At 33.9% G+C, this 21,535-nt stretch overlaps 1 protein-coding gene across 1 annotated transcript in view; it reads right to left on the bottom strand.

Annotated features, from left to right (window-relative positions):
* Nucleotides 1-21,535, bottom strand: part of CFAP47 (cilia and flagella associated protein 47) — a gene marked incomplete in the record, with an annotated part of 209,882 nt that overhangs the window by 136,051 nt on the left and 52,296 nt on the right. Inside the window, 5 exon segments of the mRNA XM_072404123.1 lie at nt 7,372-7,453; nt 10,150-10,362; nt 11,510-11,729; nt 14,316-14,456; nt 14,602-14,702. Coding sequence (XP_072260224.1) covers nt 7,372-7,453; nt 10,150-10,362; nt 11,510-11,729; nt 14,316-14,456; nt 14,602-14,702 — 757 coding nt within the window.

Raw genomic sequence — 21,535 nt, forward strand, 5'->3', positions numbered from 1 at the left:
ACCAGAAACAGTTGACTGCAAAAAAGGGGCCAGGAGGTCAGGAAACCCACTTTGTTAAAAAGTATGTAGCTAAAATTTTAGCTTTTAAAATAGTATTAAAGAAATTAGTAATAGAGATCATTTAAAAGAAACCTTTAGGATTTTTTTCAGCTGTTTCCCACTGGAGAGTTTTCCCTTACCTTTTTGGTATAGAGGCATACCAGAAAGTATAAAGACACCAAGATCTGGCAGATTTTTTTCATTAGAAAGGCGTTTCCACAGTAACATTTCACTTAACTACTGGTTCTTGTGGCAACTATACAATTTTGGATTTTTCATTACAAATAGAGTTCTACCTTATAGAGCACAGAGAGACCTAAATCGAATATATATATATATATATATATATATATATATATATATATATATATATATATATATATATATACACTTATATATGAAACCAGTGCTTTGGGTTTTAGACACACTCACATGAAATTTGTTTTTGGTGTGCCAGTCATACCACATCATATTTTTAGATAGGAAAAATAAACAAGCAATCACAGCTACAGTTTTTTTGTGCAGACCACAGTAATAAAGAGATTTTGTATTTTACCTAGTATAGGGAATGTTTCTTTTTTTCCCTTTTTAGTCATGTATTTAATTAATGTTAAACGTTATAATACAATATATTATTCAAACATGTAGGCACCTGGTATAGCTTTGAGAATGTAAAGAAACAATACTTAACAAACAAAACAACTGAACTACTGTGCCTACTGCATATAAGAATTTTTACGATCTTTGTTTGATGTGCGTTTCAAACATGTCTAATGCAGGGAAACAACACCTACTACCATGAGCCTGTGTACATGTTTTTAATGTTCACCTACTTTTCCGAAAAGACTGATACTTACAGAGATTAATAGCTGAAAAAAAATACTTGGAATCTGTTAAGGTTATTTTGCACAGTTAGCCATAATAATGCCACATGCCATATATATAAATATATATAAAAAGAAGACAAAAGATACCACATAGTGTGGAATTTTAAGGGCACATAACCTCAAAGTAATGACGAAAGCAATGTTGATTAAAAACAATATATTTTAATTACAATGGTATTTAATCCATAAAATATATACATTTTGAAAGTTACCTGTCACTGAAAGACCTGTAACCACAACACCTCTGACTCCTATAACACCACTGTTGGGTATATATCCATGGCCTCCTAGACCTCCCTTATCTAAGGCTGAAGTATAGAAGTCATTGGTTGTGATACTGTGATTGTTCCAAGCAAAAAGTATGTTATTGAATAAGATCTACTTAGCTGTTTGTCTAAGATCAAACCATTATATAATAACATAAAATTTACTGACATACCCATATTTATATGCTTTTATTATAGTACTTGGCCTATGTGCACCATGTAATAACTCTTGAAGAAGTGGCTATATGTCCACAAAATGCTTAGAGTAAAATTTACAAGTTTATGTTCGTCTTTATACAAATGTGAATTGATGATTGTACTAGGATCTCAATTGGAACAACCTATGCGCATATACTAAGAATGTTTTATGTGGTTGCAGCTTATCATTGTAATTAACCATTGTTTATAATTACAGATTGCTTTGGTCTTTGCTTTGATAATATGTGCCTTTAAATCTTTTGAATCGCAAGACCCAAGTGAAAAAACCTCCCGACAGATCTGGGTGATTAAAGGTAACTGTTTTTTTTTTTTAATTTTGAGTTGATTTCCATTTTAAACGGTAAGCTGCACAATGAAAATATCATCAAACTTACTCCAAACCTCCTTAGACTAGAAGTTAGAGGGCATAGTGTTTCAGAAAAAAATTCAGACAAAATACATATTTTAGAGTACTGCCTAAGCACAAATAACATTTCGAAATTTTACCTATAACTATAAATCTTTGCTTTTTAAGCTCAGTTCCACCTTAAGGGTTTTAGTTTGCTTTTGTGATAAAAGAAGCCTATTATTTACACAGCTCAAAGATTTAACTGCAATGACTAATACCTTATGGCAAGGCTCAGTCCCAGGTTTCCTTGTTAATTATCCCACAATCATTCATTATGTTTACAGTCAAAATGGATTGTTTGTTTTGCTTGTAAATCTTTATGAAACTGGCACTTGGTAAACATCTTGCAATATTTTATATCTTGTTTTATAAAATATGATGTGTAATGATCAAAGTGTGAACTGCGTTTATTGTTCATATTCTATAATGAATTATATATATATATATATATATATATATATATATATATATATATATATATACAAATATATATAATGTTTATATGTACAGGCATAACAGCCTAAAGTTTTTTATGTTATCCAAATAGATTTCGGTCACATGAAAACAAGAAACACAGATTCAATTGTTGAAAAGTGCATTGTCCCTAAATAAAAGAAAGAAACAAACACTGCCAAACGCATTACTTACTTCTCTATCAATGTTTTTTGTGATCCCCTTGTCTTAGAAAAATACAACAGTCAGGTGCGGGGCAATTAAGTGTAATAGCCACATTTTATCACAAAGTACATTTCACTTCTAAGGAACAAACCTTTAAGTTCTTGTGTCTCTACCTGCAGTAATTCAAAGCTAAACAGCTGGTAAAAGGAACAGGAAATCAAGCTCTCTTTTTTCATGAGCACAAGCAATTTTCATGTTTGCTGATGACAAAAAGCATAGTTATCAGCAAGCTGTTCTCGTAATCACAATTTTAGAAATGACTTGATATTTTAGAGAAATCCATTAGTGACCATGTTCTGAATCTATTCATGCATATACCCAGGTGGTCAATTATATATCAGTGTCATTTACTGGTATAAGGAAAAAAAGAAAAGATTTACTTTTTTGGGGTTTAGCTCATATGTGAGTCAATCTCACATTTTTAGGAAAAGGTTATTGAGGGACTTAGTGTTTTATACCATAAACTTAGTCTGTCTAAGTTATTTTTTGAACTTTTTTAATTTATGAACCTCTTTTGTTCAAACAGTTGTAAAGTACAGTCAGTTTTGCATACATTGCACTGCGTATATTGAACACACAATCCGTCTGATTTATTCATTTTCATCAGTGAAGCTGGGTGATCCAGCAAACCTGAAATGGATCTGATTCAGGATTGAAAACAAATTTGCTAACAAATAGCAAAGGACTTTTAGGAAATCCATTTCATTCTGGATCACCCAGCTTCACTAATAAAAGTGAATCCTCTCCAGCCTTGGAGAGTTTTATTAAATCAGGCCCAATGAGAGAAAGACATCAATAATGATATTTTGTACTCATATCTTCTGATAATGCAGAGATAAAGAGAGATAATATGGCCTAACCCAGAAAGACCCTCCAAAATGACAAGAGGATGCTGTGTTGAATAGAGCATTGTTTGAGTATGCAGATCAGCATATCAGTAGCCAGTTAAAAATATGTAAAAATAGTAATAATACAGTTTTGTTTTTTTGTCAGTCATGTATGTCCTCACCTTCATTTCTTTCCTTGGTACTAAATGTATTAGGTTTCTTCAATCTACCTCTGTCCCCCTGATATGTTTTATCCCCTAATTATCCATTTTTGTTGCCTGGATTCATTCAGACCATCCAATAGCAGATCCTTTCTGCATAGTCACCTGAGGCTGTGGTCTGGGAAAAACGGCTGCCATAGGTGGCACACATCTGCCTGCACGCTATGCTGTTATTAGTATCATAGCATCTGTGATAGTGAAAGGCTCGCTTGTTTTGTCAATGCAATTGCTGCAAGCTATTTTTTCTATATTGTATTGTACAATATTGTCCAGCATATTGTATACCTATAGTTTACTGACTCTTGGCCAGAACATCGATATCTAAACTGCTAATAAAACACTATGTTGTGTAAGTACTGCTCACAGTTGTAATTGATGGTTGTAGGTGTAATAATTCTTTCAGTCTTTTTGCAACTGGCTAATTTGTGCTTTTTGTGGGTGGAATATCTAATCTTGTTAGTCTGAAATAAAACTAGCCAAACGTAACCATCCAGCTGTGGAAGGAGAGAAGCAGATCAGCACAGTTGTGTTTAACAGCTCTCTCTCTCTTGGCATTTTTACGTCCTAGTTTATACAGGCAATAGTAACATTACTATTAAAAAAAACACTTTGGACCCTACAACTTTCTCTAGCTGCGGTCAAGCTAATTCCCTTTGCCTATATACTTCTGGATTGGTACATTCATTCAGAATGTTCTGACAATCTCTACAATAACCCTTTGTTTGATCTTCAGTCTAGTTACCACCCATGTTATTCCACTGTTCTTCCATTGTCTCCTACGCCCACAGTAACTGCTACCCACATCTGTCTGTTGACATACCTCAAGGTCTTGTCATTGGACCCCTTCTTTTCCTTATGTACACTTATGTTCTAGGACAACTAATATGTTAACTTCGCTTAAAATATCACTTATTTTGCTGATGACACCCAAATATAGCTTTCAGCTCCAGACCTTCTTTGTCTATTATCTCATGTCCCTGACTGTCTATGTGCAGTTTTTTCATCCATGTCATTTTGTAATGTAAGGAAAACAAAGTTGTTATTTATCCACCATTGCCTTCTGCTTCCCTGTCACTATTCGCCATAAATGTAGGAGCCATCATATTAACCCAAACTCCTAATGCCTGCTGTCTGTGGATAATATTTGATTCTGAGCTTTTATTAAAAGTGTTTTTTATCTCATAAAATACTTCTTGCTACTTCCATCTTAATATATTTATCCAGAATCCACACCTTTTCTGCACATGAAGCTACTACAATGCATTTGCATGCTATCTCCATATATGTGCTAGACTACAACAATCTCACTAGCTATGGTCTACAAACAACTCTACAGACAGCTCTCCAATGCCATTATCTCCAATAGCCACTATCTACTGTATATTGTATTCTGTACAGTACCACAGATGATGATGGCATCATATAAAAAAAATATTATTATTAATTTTGGCGGAAAGTACAAATTCAACCCAATCTGGTGGATGTAGTGCTTTTTCTAAATGATGTTTTAAAGTAGGTAACATTCAGGAAAGCTTTATATTGCAGTAATTCTAATGAGAAGAAAGAAAACTTGATTGTGAGTACTTCCAGTCATAGGAAAAGGTTTCAGTAAGTAACTAGCAGAATTAGGTAATATTCCCACATCTAGCAAATCCCTCAAAAAGCTGAGTTCATTTTTATCTATTTTAACTTTTCATTATTTTTCATCTTTTTGTTGATATCATTCCTATAACAATGCTGATTTCTGAAAATTGAAATGCATAAAAAGAAATTATACAGCTGGTTGCTATTACAATCAATCTGTTTCTGCTTCAGTTTTTCTAAATAATTTGCAAAATGATTACCGGTCATGCTTTATGCACAGTTACACACAATGCTAGCAGGAAACTTGGGTGTGCTAACAATAAGGGTTTGTTCCCATAGTACAGATAACAGGCCGACTGAGTGTTTTTACCCACATACTGTCAAGTTATTAACAAACGTTTTTACACTGACTATAATCAAACCATTTTAGGTGAATATTATCAAGATTTAAGCACTACTATAATCTTTACATCTAAAAATAGTACATTTTGAAGCTGAACTTCAGGAAAACAGCTACATAATAGTTCAAATAAGCTGTTTTACCTACTAAAGTATTGTTTTTCCTTTTCAGCCTCAAAGTTTACACAACTTTGCACAGCCCTAAGTGGCTGGGCAGAAAACCTGTTTATTCTCTGCTGCAGTTAAGTAACCCTTACAGGTCATGTGCCATCCCAAAATTGAGCAGCAGAATGATTAGTTTATCTCTCTGGTTCCCTGTTTTCTTCAACTGTCTAGTTGTACTGTACAGGGACTGCTAGAAGCTTAAACCTTAAAGTCAAGTTTAAGTTTCTTTGCTGCTTCCATTAAAAAGATCTCTTAAATTGATTTGCATTACTTTATATATTTTATGTATATCTGGAGTCCTGACAAAACTGTTTTACTTTGTTTTGGATAGCATGGTTATAGCCTTTTATGCTGATTGTTCAATGATTAGGAAACTTCTCTTCATTCCTATCAGGACAGGTAGTAATAAGAATCCATCTAGCAAGCAAATGGTTTAAACTGTTCACAATGTCCTTACTGCTTTTTGTGCTTTCCTGTCCTAGATGACAGTTTTTCCCATCATTATTCTGGAATTGGTGGAATATAAAATCTCAAGAAAACAAATTAAATTTGAAACCTACAGAAAGGAGCTTAACTATTAAGCATGGGGTGTCATTGCATAGGTTTTATGCGCACCCCCTTGGTTAACTTTCTATGTAGCAGCTTGTAGTGTCAGATGTGACAATATATGTCACTGATCTTAACATAAAGTATCTTGAAATAAACAACAGGCAGCAGAACATAGACAGAACAGTACTAGGGAGCAGAGCTTTAGATAAACTTTATAGGTTTATTAGCAATAGAAATTACCATAATGATATTGTGTACTATGACAAATGACTAATGCTCTGGCAGTCAATTATTCTACAACCCCTACACAAATCCCTTTAAAATTGTTGTAGAACTACAAGTCTCATCTGTCCTGGAATGTTTGGGTGCCTTAGGCAAATATGGTTCATTTCAAGCTTGGAGGGGAAAAACTATAGTGCACAGTTTTAAGGCAGCTAGACAAATGCTTCTTACTGTACAAAGGGGATCATTACCATGATCAAAGTCCAACTTTAGCCCAACTGTACTGAAAAACTAATAGTTTACTTTTCCTAATAACCTTTCTAAAGTGGCTCCTCTTCTACCCCCAGCCCCAAAGCAGCCATGTTGTTTCCTATGTCTTTTGCCATGCCACTGCTGCCAAAAATTGTAACTCTCCCACACTTTTTCCAAAACTAGAGTAAAAAGACTTTTCAGAGGATATTAAGCTTTCAAAATGGGTATTTCTGCATTTATTTATCCAGTGACTGAGGCTTCAGCCAAGAAGTGTTCTAATATGCAGGAAATTATTAGTCTAGGCTAACTGAAATCATATTATGTAAATCAAGTGAGTCTCTGGAACATTAGTTTCTAACAGAATGTAATAGTTTTTACCCCTACTCAGAGTCTAATACCAAGTAAGGTCAGATGGGATTGATCCTTTAGGAGAGAAAGGTACGTCATCAGTAACTCTACATCATACTCTTATTATAAATAGTCTTAACGTGTTTATTTTAAAAATTGTTACTGTTTTAAGTTGTCACTCAATATCATTACTTATTTTGTGGTTGATGAATTTGGTCTCAAGTGTAATTTGTAGAATAGTAATTCACAGATTCCTAAATAAAATAAATCTGTATAGATGGTATATTGTAGATAGAATAAAATACTAATATCTGGGTGAGCCATTACCTGTACTTGGATCCACCGTTCATAGTCCAGGGGTTCAAACAGGTATTCTGGTTTAATGTGAGGAAGAGATGCTCCTTGGTTTCTACATAACATGCAAAAAGTAAGTTACAAACATGGCCCACAATTCTGTAATTGTATTAGATATATTTATACAAAAACATCTTGGTGGAGAATTGACATTTAGAGGTCTATTTATAACAGAGTTCACACACAATATACCCAACTTTTTACCCAAAATGTACACATTGTTCACATTGGATTTATTTGGAAAACATGTAAATTAACTTTTACTCACAATACACAACATTTTTTTTTATTAAATCCAATTTAAAAAATTAGTAAACTTTGTGTCAATGTTTGGTGAATCTTGGGAGAGTTTATACATAGCATTATGTAAATAGAAAGACCACTAAGACCAGTGTTTCTCAAGTTCTTCAGAGGTTGGTAGGGGGTTCCTGGAGAAATAAGAAATTTCTGCCTCTCAGGCTAGTTTTTTCGAAACATGGTACCAGTTTATTATTTGTATTTTCAGGGACCCAGAAAAATAAAAAAATAGTAACTGTTTTAAATATTCTTCCTGATATATACTTAATATAGGTGTATAGGGGGCACACTACAAAAAGTTGGTTCATTATTGTTTCAAAAGACTTTGTTTCAATACTAATGATGGTAAAAATACCTATGAAAGTGAATATCTGTTCTGATGATATTGTGAGCACACTGTTTTATGTTGTTTCCCTTTCTTTTTGTGACCCCCTCCCCCCTCACGTTTTGTTATTTTCGCCCTGTTGTTTTATCTGCTGTAATTATTTTTGAAAATGCAATAATCCAGAAATATTTTTAAAAAAGAGCTTAAGAAAGGCTGCTTTAGAGTGACTGCTTTAGCCCTCACACAGACCCCTTAAAAAATCACTGTTGTTTTACAAAATTGCTGTTAAGGCAATTTCCTATCCAGACAACCTTCAACCTTTTGGCTAAAGGGACATGCATGAACAGCTTTAAATGCATCATTTGAATAGGCTAAATGGGTGTTATTCTTAAGCATTGCGTATATAAACCCACCTGAAATTATTCAGTTTTTTTTCTAAAGGCATAAAAATTCAATATATTATTATGTTATATTTATCACACAAAAAAGGAGCAAATATGATATTCTATATATCATTTAATTGTTAGAGTACTTATACTTTAAGTATATCTAATTATCTAATTACATGCATGGCTCAATAATCTGAGTGGATTAGTTCAGTTTTTGTTAAATCTACAACATAATCTTCAATAACCAAATCTCTCCAAGTTTATATAACAGAATGATGGGAGACCGCTGAGAATTGAACTCAGAGATGAAATGTTTAAGAAATACAGAATACATTTGTCACAGTCCAATGCTAGGTTATTCTTTGCTTAACATGATCACTGACAAATAAGTGGAATCCATTAGACATAGGCTTTCTATCCTGCTTAGGGAAAGAGCACATCCAGCACCTGTTTGTTAAACAACCTCCTACACCCATGTAGATCATGATACAGCTGCTGCCTGGGGAAGTAACATGTACAACAGGATATAAATATACGTTACTTTTCTTCATAGTTCATTTAGGTAACATTTCTTTATAGTTCCTGTCAGTTTTGTAATTTAGGGCAAGCATGACTAAACACAGTATCCTTCCAGGTGGAAAATGACTGCCCTTTCTACAAAATCTCCGCCAGACAATTTATCATACATTAAATGTTCATCAAATGTTTATTGCTTGTACCGTCTGCTTAATTGATGTCAATTAGCTTTTATAATTGATGTAGCTGAGATTTTCATTGAGTACCAGGCGAACTTGTCCACTTTAATTAATTTCTCAAAATTTAACTGATTGCTGTCAACACACTTATTGGTTCCACTTTTTTACATTTACCATACAACTGTTTTTAGGATTACCTATATACTATACGAGATTGCTAAATCTGGACCTGTATATATGCCAGAAAACATCTAGTCATCAAATGCTTGATAGATATGGATGGCATTTTACAATTACAACTTTAGAACTAAGTAGCCAGACTTGTCTGTGCCTTTTTATGTAAAGCAAAATTACCTAGGACCAATAGGTTGTATGTATGTCAATAGGTTTCGGCTTGGATTAATGGATCAGTTTGACATCAATTCAAGATCATTAAGAATTAATTCACAAGTGCATCTGACCTGCATTCAACCAGTTTAGAGTGGATTTTTGAAACCATTAACTTTGTACAGAAATTTAAAACCCACTTGATGCAAACAAAAGCCCACTCACATTGCTCACAAAATTGGAATATAACCCAAAGTTAGCAATGCACTTTTATATTTTTCATGCAAAGCAACCAATGTTTCTCCAATACATATCATACAATAGTTACCCATAATGTTGGAAAAAGGATCATTTTGGCAAAAAAAAATGCAGATTTTATGGCTATTGATAGATGATCTGGTCATTCTCAAGCTATAGATAGATAGACAGAATGTGTAAATCTTTAAACACTTTGCAATCATACATAGGTGGAGCCTAGTTTAAATCTCTGCACATATTTCAGATTGGAATACTGAATTCAATATTTTGCACATTTTGTATATAATACACATTTTGCTTGTCCTAGTACCAACAGTAAATTAATTGCTATCTGTTATCACCAAAGTTATCCAACCCCATAAAGCATGAATTAACGTTTATTTTAATTTCTTAATTAGCTTCATTTGTTGTCAAAGTATATTAAAATGGATATTATGTTTTTAAAAATAACTATTCTTACTTTAGAAAAGTGAGCAGAGTTGAATGCTGCCAGTGGAGTTGTAGTACTCTTTCAGTGGGATCAGCAGGCAATGATTGGCTTGCAGTGATTCCAGGCAGCATCTGTCCACTCAGGTAGAATAGCATGTCGTAAATGGTTTTTGCTTGCTTGCCAAGGGTTATCGTTTTCATAGCCTTTCCTTCAGTCTTCGTCAGCTTGACTTTGCATACAGCACTGAATACAAAGTTAAATAGAAAGGGTAACATTAAGTGTTGAATATTGGCTACCACTGAACTTATTAGCTTATATACATTAGGCATTGCCATCTCTCCGTTCACACAGCAGAGACCATCTGGCCTACCTGTGACAGTGATTTCCAAAGGTTTTCTGAATATATCTTGGGCCAGGGGAGTTTTGTGGGGAATGAAAAGGTTCTCATTTATGCAAGCCTGTGCTTTGACCACTTAAATTAAAACAACAGGTTTGCTTTAAACCATCCACCCCCAGCATAGTATTCTTATCTTTATTTGCACCCCTACTAATCCCTTCAAGAAACAGAAGCTGAAGGACACATCCACAGCATTTTGGTATAGAGGAGCATGTGACCTGGCCATGTGTCACTGGGAGTCAGAAGCGCTGTGTAAACTACTTTGTCCATTAGCCATTTACACAGTCCTTTCCTTGCTGCTGAGGAGATGAGCATTAAAGTCAACATGTTGCTTTTCCCCCGTGTGGCTAGTGAAAGGTGATTTATGTTATGTGCTGCAATATGATAAAGGTTGGGTGCTTGCCAATCCTTCCATTGTAATCTACAGTGCATCAGCAGCCCTGTGGTGCTCCAATATGCAAATATCAATTTTCTAATTGATAGTAGGACCATCACCTAGGTCTCTACTAGTGAAAGTTTTGCTCAGTAAACTTAGCTACCCTCACCACTACCCAAATCACCCACTCCTTGGTGGGCAGGGTAATTTACAAAAGCATAAATAGTTGAGATTTCAGATTTCTGTATCTCAATGATTTGTACTGAAGATAACAATTTCAGTATGCATTTACTTCTTTTTTCAACATTACTTCATTTTACAACACATGAGGGGGTGAGGAAAGGGGAAGAGTTTCAGGGCTAGTATAGACTATACACCTTGAGAAAAAGATGTGGCAGGAGATTAGGAAAATGTGGTTGTTGTATGGAATCACCACTTTCTGGTGTAGGTAAATTCATGTTCACACTTACACATTGCAATTGAATTAAAAAAAGAAAATACCTTGGAAAGCAAAAATGTGGCAAAAATTCATTTGCAATATTTTTTATGAGTTCACAGATTTTAAATTGGTAGGATTACTTGCACAATGTACTAACACATATACTTTAATTTGTTACCTCCACAAAGAATCTGGTATTGTTATAGGATTGCAACCACTAGGCCAACCAAAAAGGCTGAACCATGTCTGCACTGTAGCTAAAACTTTTTGAAAAAAGATCCATTCTTCTGTATCTTCTTCTGGATAAAACAAAAGCTCCAGTTTGTCCTTTGTTCTGTGATACGGAATCTCTGCATCTCCATTTTGTGTTCTTTCATTACCCAATACATTGTCATCTTCTGAAAAAAACATGTGGAAACAATGTACATTAACACAATGATTATGTTTACTGCAAAACATTTCAAGATGAAAAAATATTTAAAGCCATTTTTCAATTTCCCAACTGCAGTGTAATCCATTGTTTTATAATGTTTAGTAAAGAATAAACACTCTGTTTTTGGAGATAATGTTATTAATGACATTAATCTAGCTGAAAAGCAGCTCCCTGGCTTTTATGCGCAGCTTTCACAGTTCACTAAAGCAACGGATAGAAGAACAAAGTTTATTTTACTGTTTTGTTATTATTAAGCATTCGGTGATTGAATATTTCACTTTGCACAAATTACCAAATAAATTGTGTTTTATATATTGCTGTCTGTTCTTTCCCGGCTATGTGGGGAATACACATGTACAATAGATAAATCCAGTTCTAGAACAAAACTGCCTTTTACACTTACTGACAATACACCTAAAAAGACCCCTGAGACTTTTATCAGTTTATTCTGTACTCTGCTCTGTGATTTTAAAGAACTTTCCCTGCTTTATAGAGAAAATAGAAGAAATGTACTTTTCAGCATTCCAGGCAACATTACATAGCAAACCTAATATCATGGCTGGTGTTAGGCATAAGAAAACTAAATGACAGCTTGAGACTTCAGGTCATTACAGACTTGATTACACTAGTAGCGACAATTTTCAGGCAGTCAAACCACCAGCCAACCATCAATGACTAAAATCTTAATGCACTTATTTGAACTTGGAATAGTTGGGACTAGATTCCAGACAACCTGGCCTATCCAGTTCCATGGGCAGTTGACTGGGGGTCAGGTAACACTAGTCTTTCATGGGAACACTTTACAACCGCTTATGTAGGTGCAATTCTTAATATTTTAGCTTTTATGAGATTTAGAACAAAGCAAATGAGTATGTTTGCATAACGTTTCTCTTAATTGAATCAAAACACTAATGTAATGAAATTAGTCAACACAAAAGTGTCATTTTCATTGATGTACACTTATAAATATATATATATTTTTTTTTGTATATTTTTATATATATATATATATATATATATATATATATATATATATATATTATATTGTAAACACCAAGTTCCTTTGCCTTTAAAAAAATGAACCCATTTATTCATCCTGCTGACCACTATTACAAAGAAACTACAGGGGAATATGATATTTTGAGCTATGAGAGCAATAGGTAAAACAAAATTCTCCAATGGGGGAATATCTGTGAGATGACAATCCTGTTCAAAATGTTTGTAAAGGGAAATATCTCCAGCAGAAGACAGCAAAAAAAATAATTTGAAATTTACAATTTTATTGCTCTTTACAAACTTGGAAAAAAAGGTTGGACATGCATAGAATTAGATATTCAAATGCTGCCATTAATTATTTTACAAATATTTGTGTGGAGTACACAAAATGTCAAATTGCATTGTCATATGATAAAACAGATGAAAGATCTGCAGTGTTTATGCTGCAGATAAACAGATAAACCATTATGGCACAGTATGAAATGGTAGTGAATTCAACATAAATCAATCCTTCATGGAATATTTAAATCTAAAATAAATACGCTCCTAAATGAGCATATGACAATTTGACAAGAGCAGAATTTTGTTTTAATAATGCTAATTATGAGATCATTATGGGCCTGTTGGCGATTCACTTGGATGACTTATTTTCTTTTGCATGCTGGTGAAAAGCTGTAAAATGTTGACAGCAACACTTTATCTTTAGCTTTGCTCTGTGCAATACATTTTTGAAATAACAGAAAAACTGTAGAGCAAATTGGAAAATAACAGTGTTTTCCCGAATGAGTAGTCAACCCAAAAAAAAACACAAACACAGTGCAAAATACAAGTTACACTGGTATAAGTGAACCTGTTTAGGTTCTGTAGGAACCTGTAAGGGCTATTTTAAAAAATTGGCCAGTTGTATAGATGTTGGTTTATGGCTTATTTACTGAAGCATCATAACAAAATGAATTATTTCCAACAAAAATTGCTGCCAATCATTGATGCTTTAGTAAAAGAGCCATAATAAGGTGCTAGCTATCTTTTGGACTTTGGACTAGGTATTTTATTACTACATTTGTCTCCATTGGAAAAAGATTCACACTTTTAGTCTTGGTGATCAATGCTACTAGGACTGAAAGTAAGGGGAAATAGAAAACCTGGAGTTGTCACTCCAACAGAAAGGGGGACCATGTGATAAAAACAAATGTTCCAATGCACCAATTACAACTGTCTAAGAGGGCATTTCTTGTAGAAAGATTTCCAATCACTTTTTATTTGTATCCACAAAAAGGAATGAAGGGAAATCTTCACAATAGGCATGAGTGGTATGAAGTAAAGGCATTAAAATGCCACCGACTGATTTCTTTTGAGATAACTGAAGTTAATGAGGTCTGACTGAAGGTAATACCATAAGTCTGATGGGCTTCCAAATAAATTTAAAAGTCTTCCATACCAAAGTAAACGTAATGAGCGCAGAAGAGGCTGTTAACAGTAGACACCTTGTCATCTAAAAATAAGGTAGAATTGGCTAGAATGTATGAGATCTTATATTAGTCCTTTTTTCTCATACCTGAGACTGATTCTTCATATGTGGAGCTTGTAATGGCACCAAGGGAGCTGGATGACGTACTCTGAGAAGGTGTTTCTGGTATGTAGCAAGGACGCAGAACAGCTTCACTGGTGCTGCCATTTTTTCCATTTCCATTATGGCCTTATTACACAAAAAGTACATGATTTATTACAAGATTTCAAATTTCAGAAAAACTAAGCCTGAGTATAAGATAAAATGATAACATGCGCCTTTAAAATGCAATTGATATCTCAGCTTAGTGATAATTCAAACTTTTAAGATTTACCACTTCTTAAGATGACCTGCTGATCTGTTCGATGACAGGCTAAATAAGGATACACTGTGAGTATGCAGTTTTCAGCCACAGCAGCAACCTGGAGAGGAAACCTAAAAATAAAATATACATGATTTAATGCAACGAAGACAGAATTTAAATATTAATTTTTAACAACAAATAACATTTAGTTTTAGTATCGCCCTAAAAGCAACAATCAATAAACATTTCTTTGAAATTCTAACAAAATATTTCTAAGCTATTGACTTTTCTGTTTTATTTATTTTGTCATTACCCATATCAAGTGTGAAAGACAATGTTTGTCAATTTCTTGTATTTTAATTCAAGATGAATGGACTCAAAGATCCAGTTCAAATAGATAATTAATAATAAATAAATAATAAATAAAAATACATAATAAATAAAGTCAGCATTCCTGTTAAATGGAATTTGCTTGTTTAGAAAAAAATTTTTTTTTTTTTACTCAAACATTTTCATGTGTTTCTTTTCTGAGGATGATACTGCAAACCTTGCCAAGACTATCTCTGATTGACTCCTAGGTGGAGGAAACCGCCTTTGATATAGCTTCCTGATCAGCCCCAGTGCTGTAATAGGGTTACTGCTTCACCATTTCTTTATGCTTGCAAGAGTCTCTTAAGATATCTTGCTCAATATGAAACACCTATTTTAAAGTACAGCTGTGTAAAGCTGTATTAAAGTATTTCCTCATATCTGTTATTAAGAATTATTTTCTGCAATAGTTCCCTTAACACTAATTATCCTCTTTTCCTGGAACTACTTCCATAACATAATGTGCTCTGATATGCCAAGTATGCCACTTAATTGCCCTATTGGCATTCTCCCTTGCCTCGTTGTCATTGATGATATAGTGTACTCCATGTACCTAGTACCTGTCAAAGCTCCTTATTGTTGGTTGGCAGAGCTATTGAAATCCCTGGAAGACAGGATTACTGACCCATTGCAGCTCACGGAGGAACAGAGCACTTCGGCCCCCTGTATTAGACACAGACTGCAACTAAATGGGCAGGTAGGGCTGGCATAAGTGCCAAATTGGTATAACTCACCAATGCCTAGTACCCAAGGAAGGTATTAGAAGATGGGAAGTTAAATCCTGATAACATACACCCCTTCCTCTCTGATGAAGGTAAAGGCTCAAAATGTTAGTGGTAACATCCTGTATGTAAGGTTTGTGCAGAGCCAAAATTATGTTATCCCAATGTTTCACTTTAGATTTAGAGGAAATGTGTGGCTGTTCTGGGTGCCATCTCACATGCTGGCTTGAGCGGGGAAGCCCGCCTGGCCTCCTATTTTATACGTAGTTAAAGAAAGCCTTTTTTTTGTACTTCATTACTTTCAACAAACTGCAATATCTCCTCATGCCTCACTCTTCTTTTCTCTGGACTATGCTACAGTATCATCACCGGAAATAAGATCTGTCATTGACAGGTGTTTCAACCTCATCCATAATTATAACATTTAGCAGTCACCTAAGAGTCTATTTTTGTATGCAATAAAGTTGTAGACAGCAGATCATTAATAAAGCACCTGTACTCTAAACTTTATATGGATGTTGTAATATTGTCAATGAATATGCCATAGGCATTCTGATTTTTTTGTTAAGCTACCTTTATTAATGAGAAAATAAATAGCAGTTTCTACGCTTCCCAACAATTACACAGCTTTAGAAATAGGAACAACAACATTTATAATGCAAGCAAAGATAATTGACCAACATAGGCCATATTAGTCATCTGTTTTTTAAAACATTGGATTCTCTATGCGCTGGCCATAATATTAGTCTTCCATTTATTTGATATGGTTTACAGACAGGGATTTTTTTTTATATCTGAGTCTTCTGCTTACTATTAGCCGTATCACTACAGTTTACTACAGGAGGCTTACAAATAAAATACAAATTTTAAATACAAAGTACATGTTCTGTATAATCAAAGCTCCTACTGCAGAAGCTGGCGGAGAGATCATAGGATATTTAGGCCTATTGAAAGAAGGGAAAAAAGTTGGATCTACCCTGAGTGTACCTCCCAACTTTTAGATATTGCAAGAAGGGACAATTTTAGGCTCCATGTATGTAGGTAAATGACCCACCCCTACCATCCTCCTTCCCGTTTTGAAGTTTATAAAAAAATGAATACACAAAATAGAATTGGCAATAGTTTTTCCTCAACTAATAACAAATATTAATTGTATTGTTTTGTAGGATTGAATAGCTTTAGCGAAAAACAGCAAAAGCTTTTAAATTTCTAATAAAAATACATATCTACCTGAAAAGATTAGACACCTGAGGTGAAGAGTAGACTCAACTCAAGAGGAAAGAGGGACAAAGGGACTGGTATCTGAAAAAAGAATATTCCTTTGAAATACGGGGCAGTTTGAAGTATGTGTGAATGCATCAACTAAAGCTTTCTATCTTCAAAAAAAGTTACTGGGGCAAAAGGGTTACTAGGGTTCCCAAGCATTTGAGTTGTCTAATATTACCTGCATATCACCTCATATCTCAAAAAAACTATTTTTAAGTTTATGATAAACACATTTTTCGTGTGCAATTGTCGTGTTTTTAAGATCTGCAGAAGACATCACTTAGAACTAAATGTTGGTTTAGTACAGTAAAATAATATTATAAAGTTACCTAGTAATATTTGATGGCTGCACATCCCAGCCTTCAACACCTTGGCCATTGGTTTAAGTGCCTATCAATATAAGTTACTTGCCACCCTTGATCAAACAGCACCTCTAGCAAAGCAAGGCTTAGTAACCAGCTGGTAAGTAAGTCCACATTCCCATAGGGACATGTAGGTATAATGTTAAAACATGCAATATTTTTATTTTAATATTAGAACCCCTAAAGGAATTTGAAAGAGTCGTTTTGCTTCCACTTTTTTTTGAGATTTCAACAGACTGTGAGTGTGTCTGCCAAAAATCAACCATTGTGCAAAACTGTGCCTATGAACATAAGTAAAGTGTGTTGGTTCTAGTCCACTTCTTTAAAACTACAGGTACTGTATCTGTAATTATTATTCTTCAGGACCAAAATCCATCAGATAGAAGAATATTAATATGACATTCTTCCAATATGAAACGCTCTGGAAATATGTGCCATGTTTATAAACCCAGTTGGCTAAAAAGAGAAGATTAAATGAGGAGATTAAAGTTTTATGTACAACAGTCCTTTTCATTTTACTTGACTTGAGTTTATTAATTTATTGTACTATAATAAAAGTATTTCCTAAATTAGGTAGCATTGTAAATTGCACCGATTAACCTGCAGCACTTAGGTATTTATGCTGAAAATGAGCCTGCAGTGAAGTCAGTAATAAAATAACCCTATATATGTTAAATCATTACTTTTACCTGAAGCTGGATATGTAGGAAGCAAAGATATGTTGGTGCTAAAGGTAAAAAAGTCTTTGATTTTGTAGAGATTTAAATTTAATTATTTATTTATTATAAGCACAACAATGACAAACTAATTTCTCTCTTTTCTCTTCCCATCAGTTGCGTCCAATGTCAGCGCATTAATTGACTGACATCTTTGTGCTTAATAAACACAGAGTTTATGTCTTTCAAGTTTAGGCCTATTATTAAACACAATTTTAAAGAATCTAATAGTCACGCATGTTTCTAATAATTAAAATGCTTATGAGCCATAAACCATACATTTGCAAAGGGAACCACACATATCTAGATACGTATAAATTATCCATAAGCCAAATCAACTCAACACACACAACAAGCATATATAATTGCCCTATAGTGGTGTAAATATCAGAATGCTTGTTATTCTTACAAGCATCAAAAAATCTGTCCCTTCAAGATTTAACCTAATATATTTATTTTTGCTAATGTAAATCACAAGGGAAATTATAAAAAAAGGTATAATGAATAATGAATTATAAAAATACTAAAATAATCTACATTGAGAGCTATTTAGCACAAACTAATCTGGAGCACAATGTCAGTATGTCATGTGGTTGACCATTTTTGTTCATACAGCACAGTCTGGCGCTTCCCAGTGGACACACTTGGGAAAACCAAGTTGTGCAAGCTTGCTGTTGTTACCATGGACATTGTATGCATCCAATAAAAGATGCGTATTATTTTTGAATAAGTCACATATAGGTGTTTTGTGTGTTTTTTTTAGCATCCCGACACTTGAATTCCTACAACACTCCTTTGAGCCTGCAGGACAGGCAATGGTGGTAAATCTCCCAAATAAGACACAGATGGAAATACACCATATGCAGTTCAGTTTTACCTGACTATATCTAAAATGAAAAAAACCTTTTCACATTTTTTTCTCCCTACTTAGATGCAACCTTCAAGCACAATCTATCCAATCATACAAAGTAAACATTTTTAGATTACTGCTGTTGCAAATAAAAGTCTTTAACCCATCAAACAGGTCTAATTTGTATAAACTGACCCCATAAACTGAACCTATCATACCTGATAGTTATATTGGGAACTTTGCATGCCCTGAGATGATGTATGTATTGTGTTGACAACAAAGAGGTTCTAGAAGCAGAGAGAGCTTGACGAACAATCTAAATGTGCACAGGGATAGAAAATGGAGTTTAATCCACTTTTCATACTTACATACCTACAACTATGTTATACGTGGATGTATATTTTATAAAGTATTGGTCCGTCGTAAGCTATGCATCATTTCTGCCTACTACTGACCTGCTAACAAATAAATAGGACTGTGGTGCAATTGGACTACAGACGTATACTGCTGGGTTAAATAGGAATAAGCCATGTTGTGATGGTAAATCTTTATAGAATACAGTAAACTTATTCACTAAAAACTTTAGGTTTTAACATGATATTGTAGTTTCGTATTTCATTTTAGCTTTTTCATTTTGTATAAATCTTTTAATAAAATATTGCCTGGTAAACCTTTTCCATATACATTGCCTTGTGAAAGTATTTATCCTCTTAGGTTTTTGTCCTGATTTAACACATTGCAACCTTGAATTCAAATTTAAATCATTTGGATTTTATTTAATTGACTTAACAAGATTGTCTTAAATGTTGAAATCTAACTATTCAAACTAGAATATTAAAAAGTTATTCAGTTTATGAAACCCCTAAATAAGATCTGGTCTACGTAATTAACCTCAGACGAATATCTTACTGAGCACAATGACATCCATCATAACAAAATGGAAAAACTAACATACTAGGCAATAGCGGCATTAATCAGAGATGCAGCAAAGACACCAATGATAACTCTAATGGGGTAACAAAGGTCCGCAGCAGAGATGGCAGTATTGGTCCATATGACTACTTTAAGACGTACACTTCACAGAATGTAGCATTATGGAAAAATGGCCAAAAAAGTAATTGCTTACAGAAAAAACACAGAAGAAAGAAATAATAGGAAGAAAACACATATTTTATGGTTTTCCAAATGACAAGTGAGGGCTCTCAAAATAAATGGAAGAAGGTTCTTTGGTCAGATGAGACTAAAATTAACCTTTTTGGTATCATGGGAAATACCATGTATGGTGAAAACCAAATGCTTCCCACATTAAAGCATGTTGTTGGGAGCATTATGTTGTGGGGCATTTTTTTATTAGCAGGGACAGCAAAACTTGTTTCAGTCTATCTGGAAGGTTCACCTTCTAGCAGTACAAAGATCCCAAACATACTGCTAAAGTTACAGTGGTATAAATGGATACATTTAATGTTCTGGCATTGTCCAAGTCCAGGCCTCAATACAACATAGAACCTGTGGCATGACTTGAAGATTGCTCTACGCCAATGTAACTCATGTAAGTCGAAGGAGTGGTTTTGTTTTAGAGAATGGACCAATATCCATGTGGTTAGATGAGGTAAGGTAATGGAGTCATACCACAAGGAACTTTCAGCTGTAATTTCAGCAATAGGTGACTCTACAAGGTATTGACATGACGGGGAAGGGGAAGGGGGTGAATGCCCATGCAAACTTAGGATTTAATTTTTTTTGTCTTAATTATTATTTGTGTAAAAAAGAAAAAAAAACTATTAGCATCTAATTTAAACATGTTATCGAAAAATGAAATGGTGCTAACCTTCCAAAATCAGTTATTTTATTTTTAACCAAATGTTTATGCTTTACAATGTTTAGCAAAATAAAAATCATTCAGTTAGGCATTTCATCTACTTTAGCATTTAAAAAAAATGACAAGATTGACATGATTAGTATGAGCCAAAAAAAATAAGAGCTTGGTGAGTGAAAGTGCACAAGGGAAAACAAAATAAAAATGCTATGTCTTTGCTGCAGAAAAAAAATCATTTTAAAGATTTGTGACTTTTATAAATGGTGATGTGTAGAAGGTCAAATTGTTTTCTTGAATTCAGTACCTTTGTGTGATACATGTGACTGTTCATTTTTTCTGACCTTCATTTACCAGTTAGCATTACAAGGTCATTTATCTCAGCAATGTGTATATTAAGTTTTGGAAATGACATTTTTTTTTCTCCTGAAACTATTCATATTTAAAATGCTATTAAGGTCCAACGTTAAAAATATTTTTGAAATTGCTAAAGAAATTCCCTGTCTTTCATTTCAAGGTTTTACGACAAGATGCTCAAGCTTTTAGTCAGTCTTGCTGAAGTGCAGGTCGATTAATCAAGAACAGTTGATCTCTGCCTTTAGATAACATATACTTTCAGCCTTCTTGGCTTGATGGGAAATTAAAGTCTAATCCCTCTGTTGCCATCTTTCTGAGCTTGTCTTGTTTCATTTCTTGTTCAGCTTGGGCCATATCTACCTTTGTAGACCTCTTTTTTCAGCTATAGTACATTCTTGACAGCTGTGAGATGTACTCACTTAAAGATCGTTTCTTACCTAAGTACAATTCCACATTAAATTACACCAGTCTTCAAGCTGTAGGTTTGTTGTTAAAAAAAGGAAAAAGAA

This window comes from Pyxicephalus adspersus, chromosome 1 (genome assembly GCF_032062135.1).
Source record: "Pyxicephalus adspersus chromosome 1, UCB_Pads_2.0, whole genome shotgun sequence".
NCBI lineage: Eukaryota > Metazoa > Chordata > Amphibia > Anura > Pyxicephalidae > Pyxicephalus > Pyxicephalus adspersus.